The sequence below is a fragment of the Lepisma saccharinum genome, chromosome 1 (assembly GCF_977018435.1).
Source record: "Lepisma saccharinum chromosome 1, izLepSacc3.1, whole genome shotgun sequence".
In the NCBI taxonomy this organism is placed as follows: Eukaryota; Metazoa; Arthropoda; class Insecta; order Zygentoma; family Lepismatidae; genus Lepisma; species Lepisma saccharinum.
The window spans coordinates 63562516-63577187 of NC_139229.1; the positions used below are offsets into that span (position 1 = coordinate 63562516).

General features: G+C 38.4%; 1 protein-coding gene across 4 annotated transcripts in view; it reads right to left on the bottom strand.

Annotated features, from left to right (window-relative positions):
* The window catches only part of LOC145995790 (serine/threonine-protein phosphatase CPPED1-like), a 36890-nt gene that overhangs the window by 13566 nt on the left and 8652 nt on the right, over positions 1-14672 (bottom strand). For all 4 annotated transcript variants that reach the window (XM_083132023.1, XM_083132022.1, XM_083132021.1 and 1 more), the window contains exons 3-4: positions 4308-4517; positions 2724-2862 (exon numbers count right to left, since the gene is read on the bottom strand). In XM_083132023.1, coding sequence (XP_082988149.1) covers positions 2724-2862; positions 4308-4517 — 349 coding nt within the window. The remainder of the gene's footprint in view (positions 1-2723; positions 2863-4307; positions 4518-14672) is intronic.

The following is a 14672-nucleotide window of genomic DNA, read 5'->3' on the forward strand; positions in this document are numbered from 1 at the left end:
AACTGTGTACGCTAATCTGTAATGCAGCTTGGAGCGGTAAAAATACTGTCAAACTTATTGACACCAGTACCATTATTGGTCTCGCAATGTGGTGACCTCATGTCTACAAAAAAATGTGCCATCTGTGAAAACTACCATGTGTTCCTACAAGAATAGGCAGCATTTTCAGATTTCCAAATATCATTACTTTGAATACTGCGTTGAACATAAGGGTACTGTCAAGGTTTCCGAATTCATTAAAGCTTTCACGTCTTATATCTTCTATCTGTCCAAAGGTGCAAGAATTGTAATTCCTACGCCACGTACGTTCCCAGTTGCACGTATGACGATCAAGCTTACTAAATTGAAGGACATATGAACTCCCTTGCCGTATGTACAGACGACGTCAAAGGATTTTATGAAGATATTCTTCAGTGGCCCACTACACACGGCAATGAAACAGACTCAGATGTAGAATAACACATGCATGTATGAGCTCGTACATTATTGTACTTCAAACACCGACAATAAAGTCCAGAAAGTGCAATGCACTGTAATTTTTTTTCCGAATCTATAATTTTCTGTTGAATATATAACATAACTTAACCTATCCTATCTTATGTGGGAACGACAAACGGACGTTTGTAGGATATTTCTCGTCTTATTTCTCAACGTTTCCACTTTTATTGCAGAAAGGTACCGGAGTCATAACTTTTTCATCTCCACTATCTCTAGCAGCATACTGCAGGGGGGTGCATTGAGGGTTGCAAAATTAACTATTCATTATGCTGAATATTTGAGCCAACAACGGCACATTTCTTTCTTACACTATCAATATTATACGATTTTTCTTGTTTTTCTCAGAATTGTGAAAAAGTGACTCAGGTCCCTTTCTGCAATAAGCCATTCATCTGGGGTGGCGCTGTGTACAATAACACATTATTGAGTTGAATAAAGGTAAAATTTGAAATATGCATAAAGAGTAGGGGGGAACAATTAATTTGTATTCTATCAGTATAACTGTCACTACATGAGTGTGCACTTTATCACTATGTTTTTATTATTGTTAATATACCCAGTCGTGCAATAAGTTCTGTCCCCCATTCCAATAGGTGTAAATAACACAAAATGTTGTAGTACACTAAATCCTTTATTGCCAAGTGTACATTAGGGACACAGGAACGAAACAAAACATAGTCTATTCAAAGTGGCCTCCTTTGGCCTGCACACACATCTTCAATCGTTGAGGCCACGTGTCAATCACGGCACGCACCACATCTTGGGGTACGGAAGCGGTCGCTTTCACTAAATCAGCCTTAAGCGACTCAATATTGCGGTGAGATTTCTTGCAGGCCTTCTCCTCTTAAGTAGTCCCAAAGGCGGTAGTCCAGTGGGTTGAGATCCGGGCTTCCAGAGGGTCAATCCTCTGTGGCTATGAAGTTGGGAACATTGTTGGCCAACCACTGCTGGTTCATCTTCGCCCTGTGCCAGCGCGGATTATTGCTGGAATGTCCAATCTTCACCAGAAAAGAGAGTGTGATTCAATGGTTTACCTACCTTCTCGAAAACATTGTTCTGGTAATTTGCAGCCTTGGTCTTGACTCCCTGTTCGCAAAAATGCAGCTGGGTGACACCGTCGTATGACACGCCCCACCAAACCATGACTGAAGCTGGGTGGTGGCCTCGTTGGACCCTAGAAAGTTTGTTGGCAGTTTCCTGAGAACTGTGGGCATAAATCCTGTCATATTGCCGGTTGAATATTTCTTGTACGGTGAAAATTTTTTCAGCGGTGAAAAGGATTCGCCTGTGTTTCACGTACCGCTGGAGTAACCTCTTGGCTCTTGTGGTTCGTATCTTCTTCAGAGCAGGTGTCAGCAGTTGTCCTGTGGTTCTTCTGTAAGCCCCAAGTTTAAGGTCCTCTTTGATGATGCAGGACATCGTCCTCTTCGGTATATCCATTTCCCGTGGTATAAGTTTCTGTTTTTGAAGAGGATTTCGATGAATTCAAGCAGCTACGGCTTTCACAGCTGCTGGCGTCCGTGAAGTGTGCGGACGGCCACTTCTAGCTCTGTCATCGATAGAGGAGATGTCGTTGAACCGGTTGATGCACCGATACACAAATTTTTGTGTAATTTGTAATGGCTTTAGGAGATTGAAAATCTCCACCGTTGACTTGTTGCACTGATGCAACGCAATCACAGCGATCCGATTTTCCTTGCTACCCCACTCCATGTTAACTGGACAAGTGAACGCCACAAACTAGGGACTGGTTTACGCTACAGGTTGAGCACGACCGATTGTAAACACAGCTGGTCGCGGACGTCAGTCGAAGCTCGTGCACTTAGGGACAGAACTTATGGAATGACTAGGTAAAGGCATATTAATTCGTATTTTCAAAAAAATAAAAAATAAAAAATAGATATTCATTTCACATAAATAACAAAGTTTTGTATTTTTAATTTATTGAAAATATGAGTTAATATATATATAAAGTGAGTAAGTCGCACATATTGTGAATTATAAAGGCATAATTTCTGCACACTGCTATTTGCAGAAAATATTCTAAAGAAAATGTAGGGTCACATAAATTAATTAAGGAGTTGAATGAATAATCAATTTCTTCATAAAATGCCTGCCATTTCATATTGAATCACTTCTCATAGTTATTGGTATTTAATATTTCATACTGGGTGCTCCATAGTGAACACCATTATTGAATAAGCATCTTAAGAGTAATTACTCACCAATCAATTGACTCTTTAGTAGGATTGTCACCAATATCATGATTCCCACTTAAGAAAACCAATGGGATATCAGGATCTAAATTGAGAAAAAGCTTTTTCAAATCATGTTCTTGTCTTTGTCGGAGGTCTATATCTTCATCTGTTAAAAATAACGGAAAACAATTGTAGATTGCACTAACTTAACAAGTGTACACTGTTCATGCACCTGAAGTAAATTTAACTCATCAAAACCAACAAAATTATTTATTCACTGTTGAAATTCATCATAAACTTCAGTCAGTTTAAGTTAAAACTAAAATTTAAAACATAAAAATTTGCAACACTCCCGACTCATATGCTGCATGTGCTTATGTTGGACTTGGAGGGAAGAAATTCATCTATCATCAAATATTACCAGTGTCAGAACTAGACAGTTTTGGTGTGAGTGGGTTGCATGAAGGCTAGAAAATAGTTAGATGCATCTCAATAACGCAGTGTAGTGTGGTTAATTTTTTCAATGTATTGCTAAACCATATTGTGAAATATGAATTAACCTAATTATGATTTATACTCATACATTTTACAACTGTATTTTCTTATCCCATGATGAAACAAATTTGGTTAAAAAAAAAACAACAACTACAACATGCCATAGTACTTTACATCCAAGGATTTCTCTCCATATCTAGCACATGATATGAATGTAAGATCCCTGGGTTTGCAACATCCCATGTCAAGTTTGTCCTAAACAGCTTTCAACTAGATTAAGAATGTAAGTTTTCAATAACTTTAAAATTCAGTATTTTTTTCTGAATTCCGTTCAGGTTGGATGTTCTAGTGAAATTATGTAATTTTCTAGAAAAAATCTACCTAATTTTAAAGAAAGGGGAGACATCTCTCAATTTCAAGCAAATTTTGCAGGAACAATTTCTGAGATTTTATTGTATGTACTTATTACTTTTCTTACATAATTTTCTTTGAATTTATGGTGTTACAAGCAAGACATTTTTATGTAACATTTCGGTAGAACAAACCCTCCTATTTAAATGTCTGATGAAAGCAGCAAATGTTCTCCCGACACACTACATAAAAAAATGCTTACTTGTTTGTATCAAATGTACATTAAAAGAAATGAGGAAAAACTATTCTTATGCACCCAAAAAGAGAATGTACAAAATATTGATTCATTTTTTCTATTTTATAGTACCCATATTTGCACATCTATGCTTTTACAACTGAATTAAACATTTACATATTCTTTCTTAGCCTGGGCTCCTTTTTGGATATGGTATACCATATCAAATAAATGGCTACAAAATTTGCTTCAAATTATGTGACCCATCAATCAAGGCAATTATTATTTGAAATTATCAAAATATTTCCCCCATCCATCCAGCAGGGAAGGATATCTAATCAAACTGTTGTATTTTGGTTTGAACAATGTGATTTTGTGATGTGCTATTGAAAATTTGTGTAATATATTATCTGTTTAAAAACTTAACTTTTTACAAAACTACAAATTCACCTTGTATATTAATATTTATGTGATTGCATCTTCAGAATAAGGAACAAAACTAATTTTTGGAATAATGAAAGTGCACTTACGAGGTACAGCATCACAAATGTCTCCGCAAACTGCAAAGAATTTTGGTTTTGGGCTGATTCTATTAATTTTTTCAACTGCTTTCTTTGTAAGAACTATTTCCTTTTCCCATCCTGGTTCAGGATTATTTTCAATATATCGCTGAATAAGTCCCAACTGGGGATCAGCGCCCTGAATGAAATAAAAAGGTTCTTTCCAAGTCCCTTCACTTTCTGAAAGGAAAATATGTGCACATACTTAAAATCATTTTCTCATATTATTGGTAGCATATAATATACTTGCAAGATTAGAAGATTGATTTCCTAGAAAATTATAAATGTAACATAAAAACAATTATAAAGGTTTACTTTGAATTTTCATATTTAACACAGGGTGAGCCACTGGAAATAGTACAAGAGTAAACACCAATAATAAAAAATGTAGGATATGTACACCAAATGTATTGTTGACTGTGGAATACACACACATTGCCTTTATGGGTCCACCAAACACACTATCTACACACCAGTGGCGCAACCATGGGAGCCCCCTCCCCCAACATGGTCAGAATTGAGTTCTGGGGGAGGGGGGCAAACATTGACGGCAAAGTGTACCTGCAGGGGCAATCACCATCCACAACTTCAAATTTTATGCAAATAAAAACACTTTTTGTAAAATTTTCTTGCTTGCTTGCTTCACTCGCATAACCTGCTTTTCTTCATCTTATAAAGTTTAGACCTGCTCCTGGGTGCCAAACGATCTAAATGAAAATAAGCTGTAAAATTGATTGTTTCATTTGTGGTTTTAAGTCCACTTTACACACAGAAAGGATAATCGGGACTGGACCTACAGTTTAAAGTGAAATCCGAACCACTGTGCCATGTGCCTCGACCAGGTACTGAACCCGGTACCCATTGGTCACAAGGCAACAATGTTACCATTACACTATCGGGGAGGCACAAAAGTTGTAAAAGAGAGAATGCATTGGCGTCCCGTGAAATTCTTTGTGCCCTATTAAATCAATATTGATTTCAGCCTGCAAAAAAATTGAATCCAATAATTTTCTTGCTCATTTCGCTCGCAATATATCATTGTTCTCTGTAATGCATTGTAAATTACCAGACAGAGAAATAAGACTTGTCTTAATTGATTTTGTTTTAAATGCATGAATAATAGTTTTTAGGAAAGGGAGCGTGCACATTTGAGAGACAATTTAAGAAATTTTTGCTGTTGGTTTATTGTGAGATAGATGAATTGATTGTGTAATGTATTTAAATAATATGTTATGTATCAATGAAACTTTGAATATGCACACAATTTAGTGTCCACATTGCTCCATGTTGCATATATGTGAAATATATATCATGCATGAAAGTTATACATGTTAATGTAAAAAAGAATAATATTTGGAATAAATTTATCAAGCATTTTCTGTCTTTCAAAAATAGTTTGTGTGCTTGTTTTCCATTATTAATGTTTTCGTTACAACGCCAGGCAGGTTCGAATCCTGGCTTGGGCATGGATGTTTGTGAGTGTCCATTCATTCATCAATCTCATCCCCATTTTCACAAATTAGCCAAAAAGTAGCACAAAAGGCAAAGTAAAATAAAGTAAATCAATCAATCCATTATTAATGTGAAATTGAACGAGTTGAAAAAATAATTTAAATAGTTTGTTCGAACACCAACTTCTACCTTCCTTCTGCATAATTTACGAGGGTTATAACGTCTTTGATACTACTACTAATAATAATAATAAAAATAATAATGTTGGTCCCGGGTTCGAATCCCGTTTCATCATATCATCACTCATCCCCAAATTTGCCAAAAGTGGCACAATAAGCGAAGTAAAATAAAGCAAACCAATAATAATAATAACAATATATTATTATTATTATTATTGGTATGTTTATTCTGGTACTTGCCCCCCCACCCCAGACAAAAATTCGTGGTTGCACCTCCGTTATACACCAACACCAAGCACCATATCTATATTTTGACCTAGTCAGCGTAACCTTATTGCCTGGCTGTAGCTGTTATGCAAATTTCAATGCATGTGGGTGGAACCCATTTCACAATGCGATGCAGCAAACTGTGACTAATGTGCAGTACCCTTGCATAGTGATGGAGCGAACGTTGCGAACTTTGCTGGAGAAATGCACAGACTCGAAGGACACTTTCACGAGATATGAACAGCAGTCTGGACCTTCTCATGTTTCCTATTGGTGACCAAACCCATTTGACAACTCAGTTTCATCCACCTGGATAGCATTCTTCTGTCCGAAATTGAGCAACGACAATCCATGACGTAGCTCATGCTGCACGGCTACAATGGTCTTCTCACACATGTAGGTCTCCACAGCCTGAATATGCACTTGCACTGGCCAATAACACATGATGAAATAAATGGCAGACGTTCGAGTCGCGCAGGTGGTGCTGCTGCTGCAGTTTCCATTGTGCAGGATTGCCACTTGGTTCAAAAGTCCCTGAACTCTCGACTTCAATTTTCATGTCATAAAAATAATGAAGGACAATTGAATTTAAATTATTTTATAGTGTGACCTGTAACTACATGAAATTCGTGCTTACATATAACAAGACAATATTTACAGAAGCTGGAATTGTCCTCCATTTACTTGAATACACATATTCACGCGACAGAGACATGTTGGACACTACATTTTCAATATGCTGCTTAGGATGTCCCTCATGGCTTTATGTTGTTCTGCAGATGTTGCAGTGTCCTAGGGCTGTTGTGGTACACTGTATTTTTTTTAGATATTCCCATAAATAAAAATCTGGAGGATTCACATCTGGTGAGCGAACTGGCCGCATTTTCACGAGATCAGTCGGCCTTGGAAGAACTCACGGAGCATCTCCATTGTCTCGTTCGAAGTGTGGCCTTGTTGGAACCAAGTATAACGTTCCTCTTCTTCATGCATCGCCACAAAATTATGGATAATGTCTGCAAATACATTTGAATTAACACACAATTCGTGGCCTTGAAATTACACACCACACCCCAACTTTTAGAGAGTGAAGGGAGACTTCATGTAATACGTGCGTATTTTCTGAAGACCAGGTCGGAGGGTTCTGACTGTTAACATACCCATCTAAATGAAATCAGGCTTCATCACATTACAAAATAAGTTTCTAAAATAGCAACTCCCTGTTCTTGCATGAGACTCGTGGCGCATGTGATTTTACTCCCGTGTGCGCACGCCGTCACATGCAGCTAGCTATCCCATGGTGCAGCACGTTTCCAAGGTCACCCACATATCACCACACGCAACAATACTCAGAAATGAATTTTTAAAATCAGAGTTCGGGAACTTTTGAATTGCACTGTATTTTGCATGGCCCATCCTGCAGTTTAATGAAAATAAATATTAATTTTACACATGGTTATGAGAAGAAGAAAAAGATCAGTTCGTACATGGAATACACCAGCCAAGTGGCTGACAATAAATCGAGTGCATTATGTGCCCGACATTCAATCTCACCACTGATGTTCCCAGATTCAAGTCATGCCCTAAGCATGGGTGGTGACACTTGCGGGTGTCCCTTCGTCAATATCATCTAATCGCCACTCATCTCCATCTGCATTCAGCCAAAAGTGGCAGAAGAGGGATGCTAAACAACAACAACACACCAAGTGGTCAGAATTAAAGTCCCCTACTCAGAGCCCTCTGGAGGCTGCAACCAATCACGGCCTCAAATCAACTGGTTTCTGTAAACAAATATTCTCTTTGGTTCAATTCTCTAACTTAAATTCTAATGTCATTTCTCTTTATTTTTAATATACTTAATTAGTACCAATGCTGCAAAAAAAAAATACCATATGCAAAGGCGTAACTTGGCAGGAGAAAGGGGGTGCACTTGCCCCCCAAAATTTAAAAGTTAATTATACTCTTGATAACCTTCTCGGACCTGAGTAGCAAAGTATTGAAGTGTATTTTTTATGATTGTGCAAATGTAAGCTATTGAGCAAAATAGTTCTGGATGCTATTTTATGGGATGGAAAACAAATTAATTCTGGCCTCATCGCAAGTTAAGTCCCAAGTTTGATTCTGCCCCACCCCCACCTCAAAGTCAAGTCTCTAGTTTGATTCTGCCCCCTCAAAGTTAAGTCCGAAGTTTCATTCTGTACCTTCCCCCCAAAGTTAAGTCCAACGTTTGATTCTGTCCCCCCACATCAAAGTCGTCTCTAGTATGATTCTGCCCCCCCCCCCCCAAAGTTAAGCCCAAGTTCGATTTTGCCCCCCAAAGTTAGGCCCATGACCTCATGCAATGGTGATATCTATCTATCTAAGTTAAGTATGTATTCCTCGTAAACTACTGTATTTACGATGAGGAAATTTGACACAATCATAGATCCACAAAATAATAGGTCACTGTAGCATAATATAACTCAACTGGCCTGCTTGTCTGACCAAGAGCGACAATAATCAATCTTAAGGGACTTGTTGATAAATTAACAAATATGAAGTTCTAAAATTCTTGATTTTGAAGATCTTGTAAATACTAGTTTTGAACATGATATACATTATTTTGATAAGTATGTCAATCTGCCAAACGTTGATTGTGAACTACAGTAGATCGCTACAGGCAGTAGCAACGATTTTGAGGGGATAATTTTGAAATGGGAGCCTCCAGGAATACTCAGCATTGAAGCGAACCGAGGTAGCAAGGCCCCTGGAGGTACTTGTTGCAAGGTAGCAAATGCTACTTCAGGTAGCGGTCAACATAGTCATCTACTAGCAGCAAGATGGCAGACAGGGGGCACGAGCAGAATAGCTTCAAGGGTATAATCTACAAAGAGATGGCTTCTGATTCAAGTCATCAACGTTTACATAATTATAAATAGGCTACATAACGTTGTATAGAATAGAATAGAATAGAATAGAATAGAATGGTCTTTATTTAAGCAGGCGTGTTTCGGCCTCATGGGCCGTTCTTACAACCAACCCTTGTCAAAGATACAATAAATGAATAAAAACAAAAAGAAAGAAAAAAAAACACATAATGATCATGATAATACAATAAAGATAATATAAAGATTATACAATGATAAAATAATACATTGAATAGATTAGTATATATACTGTTGAGTAAAGATAAGTAATAAGTCTTCGGTAGTTCAATGTGTATGCCGGGGGGGGGGGGGGTAGGTTAGGTATGCATTATATGATGTATAAGTGCAGGTGCAATTGTTAACATATGAAGGTTAATTAAGTTGTTGGGACAATAGTAAGTTCTTCAGATTTTTCTTAAAACTTTGATGGCAAATAATGTTAGTCAATGGTGCAGGCAGTTTGTTCCATTCCCTGATCCCTGTAACAATGATGGACTTGTTATATGTGGCGGTTTTATGTTTGGGGATTTTTAGATTGTGCTTGTTGCGGATATTATGTTCGGCTGATGTTCTATGAGAACAGATCTTATCGGATAAGTATTTTGGGGAGCCACTCTTAAGTATTTTGTGCATCAAGGTGAGTGTTAAGTATTTTCTTCTATTGTTAATGTTTAGCCAAGAAAGTTTCTTTAAATAGGGGGATACATGTTCCTTTCTGTTTAGGTTAAATATGAAACGTATACAACAATTCTGAATTTTTTGAAGTTTATAGTTTAAGCCCTGGGATATATTACTGTACACTGGAGCGCAATAGTCTAACGTGGATAGGACAAGTGATTGCATAAGACGATCTTTAACATTAGCGTCCAGAGCATGTTTTAAATGATACAAAGATTTAAGTTTCCCCATACAGTTTTTCACAATAAATTCGACTTGTGGCTCCCAATTTAAGTGTCTATCGAACACAATCCCCAAGTTTTTGCTTGTATCCACTTCGCATAGCGGTATACTGCCAAGAGTTGGAGGAGAAGGTGCGTTTTTGTGAAGTTTCTTAAGAGTACCATGAGTTCCTATGGTCATGAAGCAAGATTTTGTTGGATTTAATTGAAGGGAGTTCCTCCGTGACCAATTTGTTATAGCATCAAGGTCGAATTGAAGTTTGGTCATCGCATTATCGTAGTTTTCTGTATTACACTGAATATAGATTTGCGAATCGTCAGCATACTGATGGTAGTGGCAATATTGGACAGCGCGGTCGAAATCAGCTACGTAAATCATGTATAGTAGTGGACCCAATATACTTCCTTGAGGGACGCCTTGTTGAACAACTAACCATTTAGAGTATGTGACTTCCGGTTCCCGATATTTCACACGTTGTTTCCTGTTGCCGAGATATGATCGAAACCAATTTAACGCGTTTCCGGTAACGCCATAGTGATACAGTTTGGCCAATAACAATTCATGATTGATCGAGTCGAACGCTCTTGAATAGTCCAACAAGACTAAAAGTGTAACTTCATTTTCATCTATTCCTTTACTTACATTGTCTACGATATCTACCAGCGCAGTGCAAGTACTATGCATTTTTCTGAAACCAGATTGAAAGTGTGGTAGGAAACCTTGAATATGTGAAAGTATTTGTTCATAAATTACTTTTTCAAGTATTTTGGACATTGTGGATAGAATGCTAATAGGTCGTAGATCTTTTATTTCTGTGGGGTTGGATTTTTTAGGTATAGGTGTTACTTCGCATTTTTTCCACTCTTGAGGGAACCAACCTTTGGAAAGGGAAAGATTAATAATGTGCGTAAGAGCTTCTAAACAAAAGGGGATGCAATACTGTAAAATAGTTAGGTTTATGAAATCATAACCGCACGCTTTCGATTTCATTTTGTTAAAAATTTTACGTACTTGTTCGCTACTTACTGGGGTAAAAAAGAACGTGTCATTGTTGGGTTGCTCAAGATACGTGTTGGTTTCATCAATCACCGCTGCATTGTTATCTGAGGGTGCACTCGGCTTAACAAAGAACTCGTTTACCGCATTCGGCCGAAATGTATCTGGGGAGAGCGCATTACTCTTTTTATTTGGTAAAAGTCCCTGGCTTCTGAGGTTAGACCATAAATTTTTAGCATTTTTTACATTCATATTTACCGTTTCGTTATAGTGCTTAAATTTTGCGTTTCTGACGGCTTTTTTGGCTCTGTTTCTGAAGTATTTGTACGATAGGAGAGCGTCTGGGTCTCCTGTATTTACATATCTCTGATGAAAGAAGTCGCGCAACTTCCAGAATTCCCTTACTTGATTTGAAATCCAGGGGGCGGGAGGTTTGGTTACACGAATTTTTCGCTGGGGGGCGTGCTTATCTATTAATCTGATAATGTTATCATTCAAGGCCTCCACCGCTGCATCTACGTCCTCGTTTCTTTCGATTTTGCACCATTCCACATTTTTCGCGTCTTTACGAAACTTGTCCAAGTCCATGGTTTTGAAATTTCTAATTTTGATAATTTTTTTAGGTTGCTTTGGTGTGTACAGGTCAAATATGGAGTATGTTATATGGTGATCTGTGATTCCAGGTAACTCGCTCTGCCCAATTTGCTTTACAATTAAATCTTGTGAACAAACGATTAAATCAATTAATGACTTTGACGTCGCTGTCACTCTGGTTGGCTTGGTAATTAATTGTTTCCCGTGAACTTCCTTGATTATACTCTGAAGGAGTCTAGTACTGCTTTCGTTTTTTCTTAACATGTTGATATTCCAGTCGCCTAACGCAATGAAGTAATCGTAATTTAAGTATAGGTGTTGGAGGATATCTGCTACGTGACTGATGTGAGTATAGATGACATTTGGGGGTTTATATGCTACCATAAGTCCAATTTTTTTCCTATCGATAGTTAATTCGATTACAAGGTACTCTACGCCGATATCATTATTAACGAACCCGTCTAAAAGTTTCCATTTAAGCGATTTAGAAATGTATAAGCACACACCACCTCTAGATTTGTTTAATCTATCTTGTCGAACTAATGTGTAATTTTCGATGTCTACTATATTATTACTAATATTCGGTTTTAACCAGCTTTCGGTAATGGCTATCAGGTCAAAGTTTAAGTTCGATATCATTTCTTTAAATTCATCTATGGAGTTGAGTAAACCTTGAATATTTAGATGACATAATTTAAAGCCATTTTCAGATCTATTTATTTCAGCTTCGAGCTGTTCCTTTATATTGTAATTGCTGTGGCGGATATTAATGGGCGACTCATCAAAGTAACTGGAGTGAATTCTGATTGGGAGTAGCGTTTCTGCACCATTGACTACATTGGTAGGGTCATTTATATTTATCGTTTCCTCCACTGTTGGTCATGAAGTATATATTCTGTCCCAAGTGTGAATTGCATATTGGAATAACAATGAAAATGTGCATACGCATAAAAAAAACAGGTGCTAGTTATCATAGTGACTTATTACTACAATCAAATTTTTAAAAATGTAAAAAAATAAATGAAAAATTTAAGAATAAAAAGTAAAAATTAATATAAAAATGTGAATACTGACACAAAAAAATAAAAATAAAAAAAATGAAAATATTTGTTGATTAACTAAAAATGGGAGAAATATAGATTTTTGAGCTTGCCGATATATTCTGGCGTGAGTTAGAATACAAGCTGAGGGTTGTTTACATTTATATAACAGTCTATTATGCGACAGGTTCATGCCCTCCTTTCGCCACCATCGAGGAATGCAGAGAGTATTGCAAGCTTTGTAAGGTTCGGCGCGGAATGTTCTCCTGCATTCCCCTACCCTCTACTTTTGACTGGTCACCGTTGCCCGTACGTCATTGATGGGGGAAGCAGTTCCAAAAATAAACACAACCACCGTTAGGAACAGCGTTACTTTCTGCTGAACTTTGCGATGTCCTCCGGGTCACTAATCCTAACCACGTTTCCGTTGTGTAGGGCAAGTACATTCCCATCGGTTGTCCATACTCGTTCGAATATTTTACTAAGCCTTACCTTGTGAAAAAGGTCCAAATTTGTTTTTGTTAGGTTTTCAGTTATGAAAATACCTGTCCCTGTAGCCTTGAGGTTCTTCTTGTTCTTGTAGACCAAGTCTCTCTGGGCGTAGGTGACAAAGCGCGCAATGATCGGCCGGGGTTTGCCATCACGTCGCGGTGCTCCCAGTCGGTGAACACGATGAAACACATTTTGTGGCACTTTCACTTTCACCTGCTCATTGATGATTTTTGAAGCAATCACTTCACACTTTTCACCCTCACTTTCATTGATGCCATGAAAAACAAGGTTCAGGCGGCGGTCATATTGTTCCAGGGAATTCAGATCCTTTCGCACTTGCTTCACTTGCTTGTCTAGCTCAGAGATTTTCCTCTCGAGATCGTTTTTTACTTCTTGAATGGCATCCTCCACGGCAGATTTAATTGCAGTGGTCAGCGCTGGTTTAATTTCTTTCAACACCGCATCACTTGCAAATGCCAGGGCGATGCGTCTGTCCAGGTCTCCGAACTGTTGGTTGAGTTCCTTCGCTATGGCTGTCGAGATGGAGTTTTCAATCCGTTGCCACTCAGCTTTGCTGATTCCCATTTTTCGGGCAATACTGCTCTTAACAATTAAAAAAAAAATACGACAGAATAAGTACTTGTGCTGCAGTATCCCCTCCTCCGTGCAAGCTCGAGTTGGGTAGACGGACCCTCTTACATGCGGTTCACAGCGGGCGACTCAAGCGGAAAGAGAGAGCTATTCATGCACGTCCGAACTCCTTGAAGGCTAAACAATTGACATAAACAAATGTGTGTGTGTGTGTGTATATATATATATATATATATATATATATACAGGGTGATTCTAAAGGTATAGTACAAACGAAAACCACAGATACCTCCCATGAAATAGAGACGAAAATTTCCCCTTACACTTTGCCGAGAGATGCCTCCGTGAGGAGCTAGACAACGCCGAAAACGTGTGAAAATGAACTTCACACCTCTGTACAGCCAGTACCAGTGAAGATACAAAGGCGGAACAAACGAAGTCAAAAGGAACACCAAAGTCGCCCATCCGAAAAACACTAGGCGGCAGCTGCGCAACGCATGCGCATGGGGTTCCACAAAGGAAATAGGAGTGTCCCGCAAGACAAGTGAAGGGAAAGGGTAGCGATCGACAACGGTAGGGACAAAAGAAGCAATGAAGCATGAAGTAACAATTGCACAGCGGGAAACAAACACATGCAGCGCATGGGGAGTCCCCAAACACAGTGGGGAGACACCGCAGCAAGAACAAAGCACGGTTCAACAAAAGAGAAAGAGGTCCGGACGGGGAATGGTACCTGTCAAGGAGACAACAAATGCGGGACGAGGGATTCCCCGTAACAGCACCGAGGGGATGTCACACAGAGGTCGTGCGCCAGCAGGACAAACACAGCAACTACGGGCACAGGAGGTTTATTGCCACGCAAAGGTGCACTTACAGATAGGAATAGTACGTAGTACGTAGTCGTACCCCGGACTGACGTTG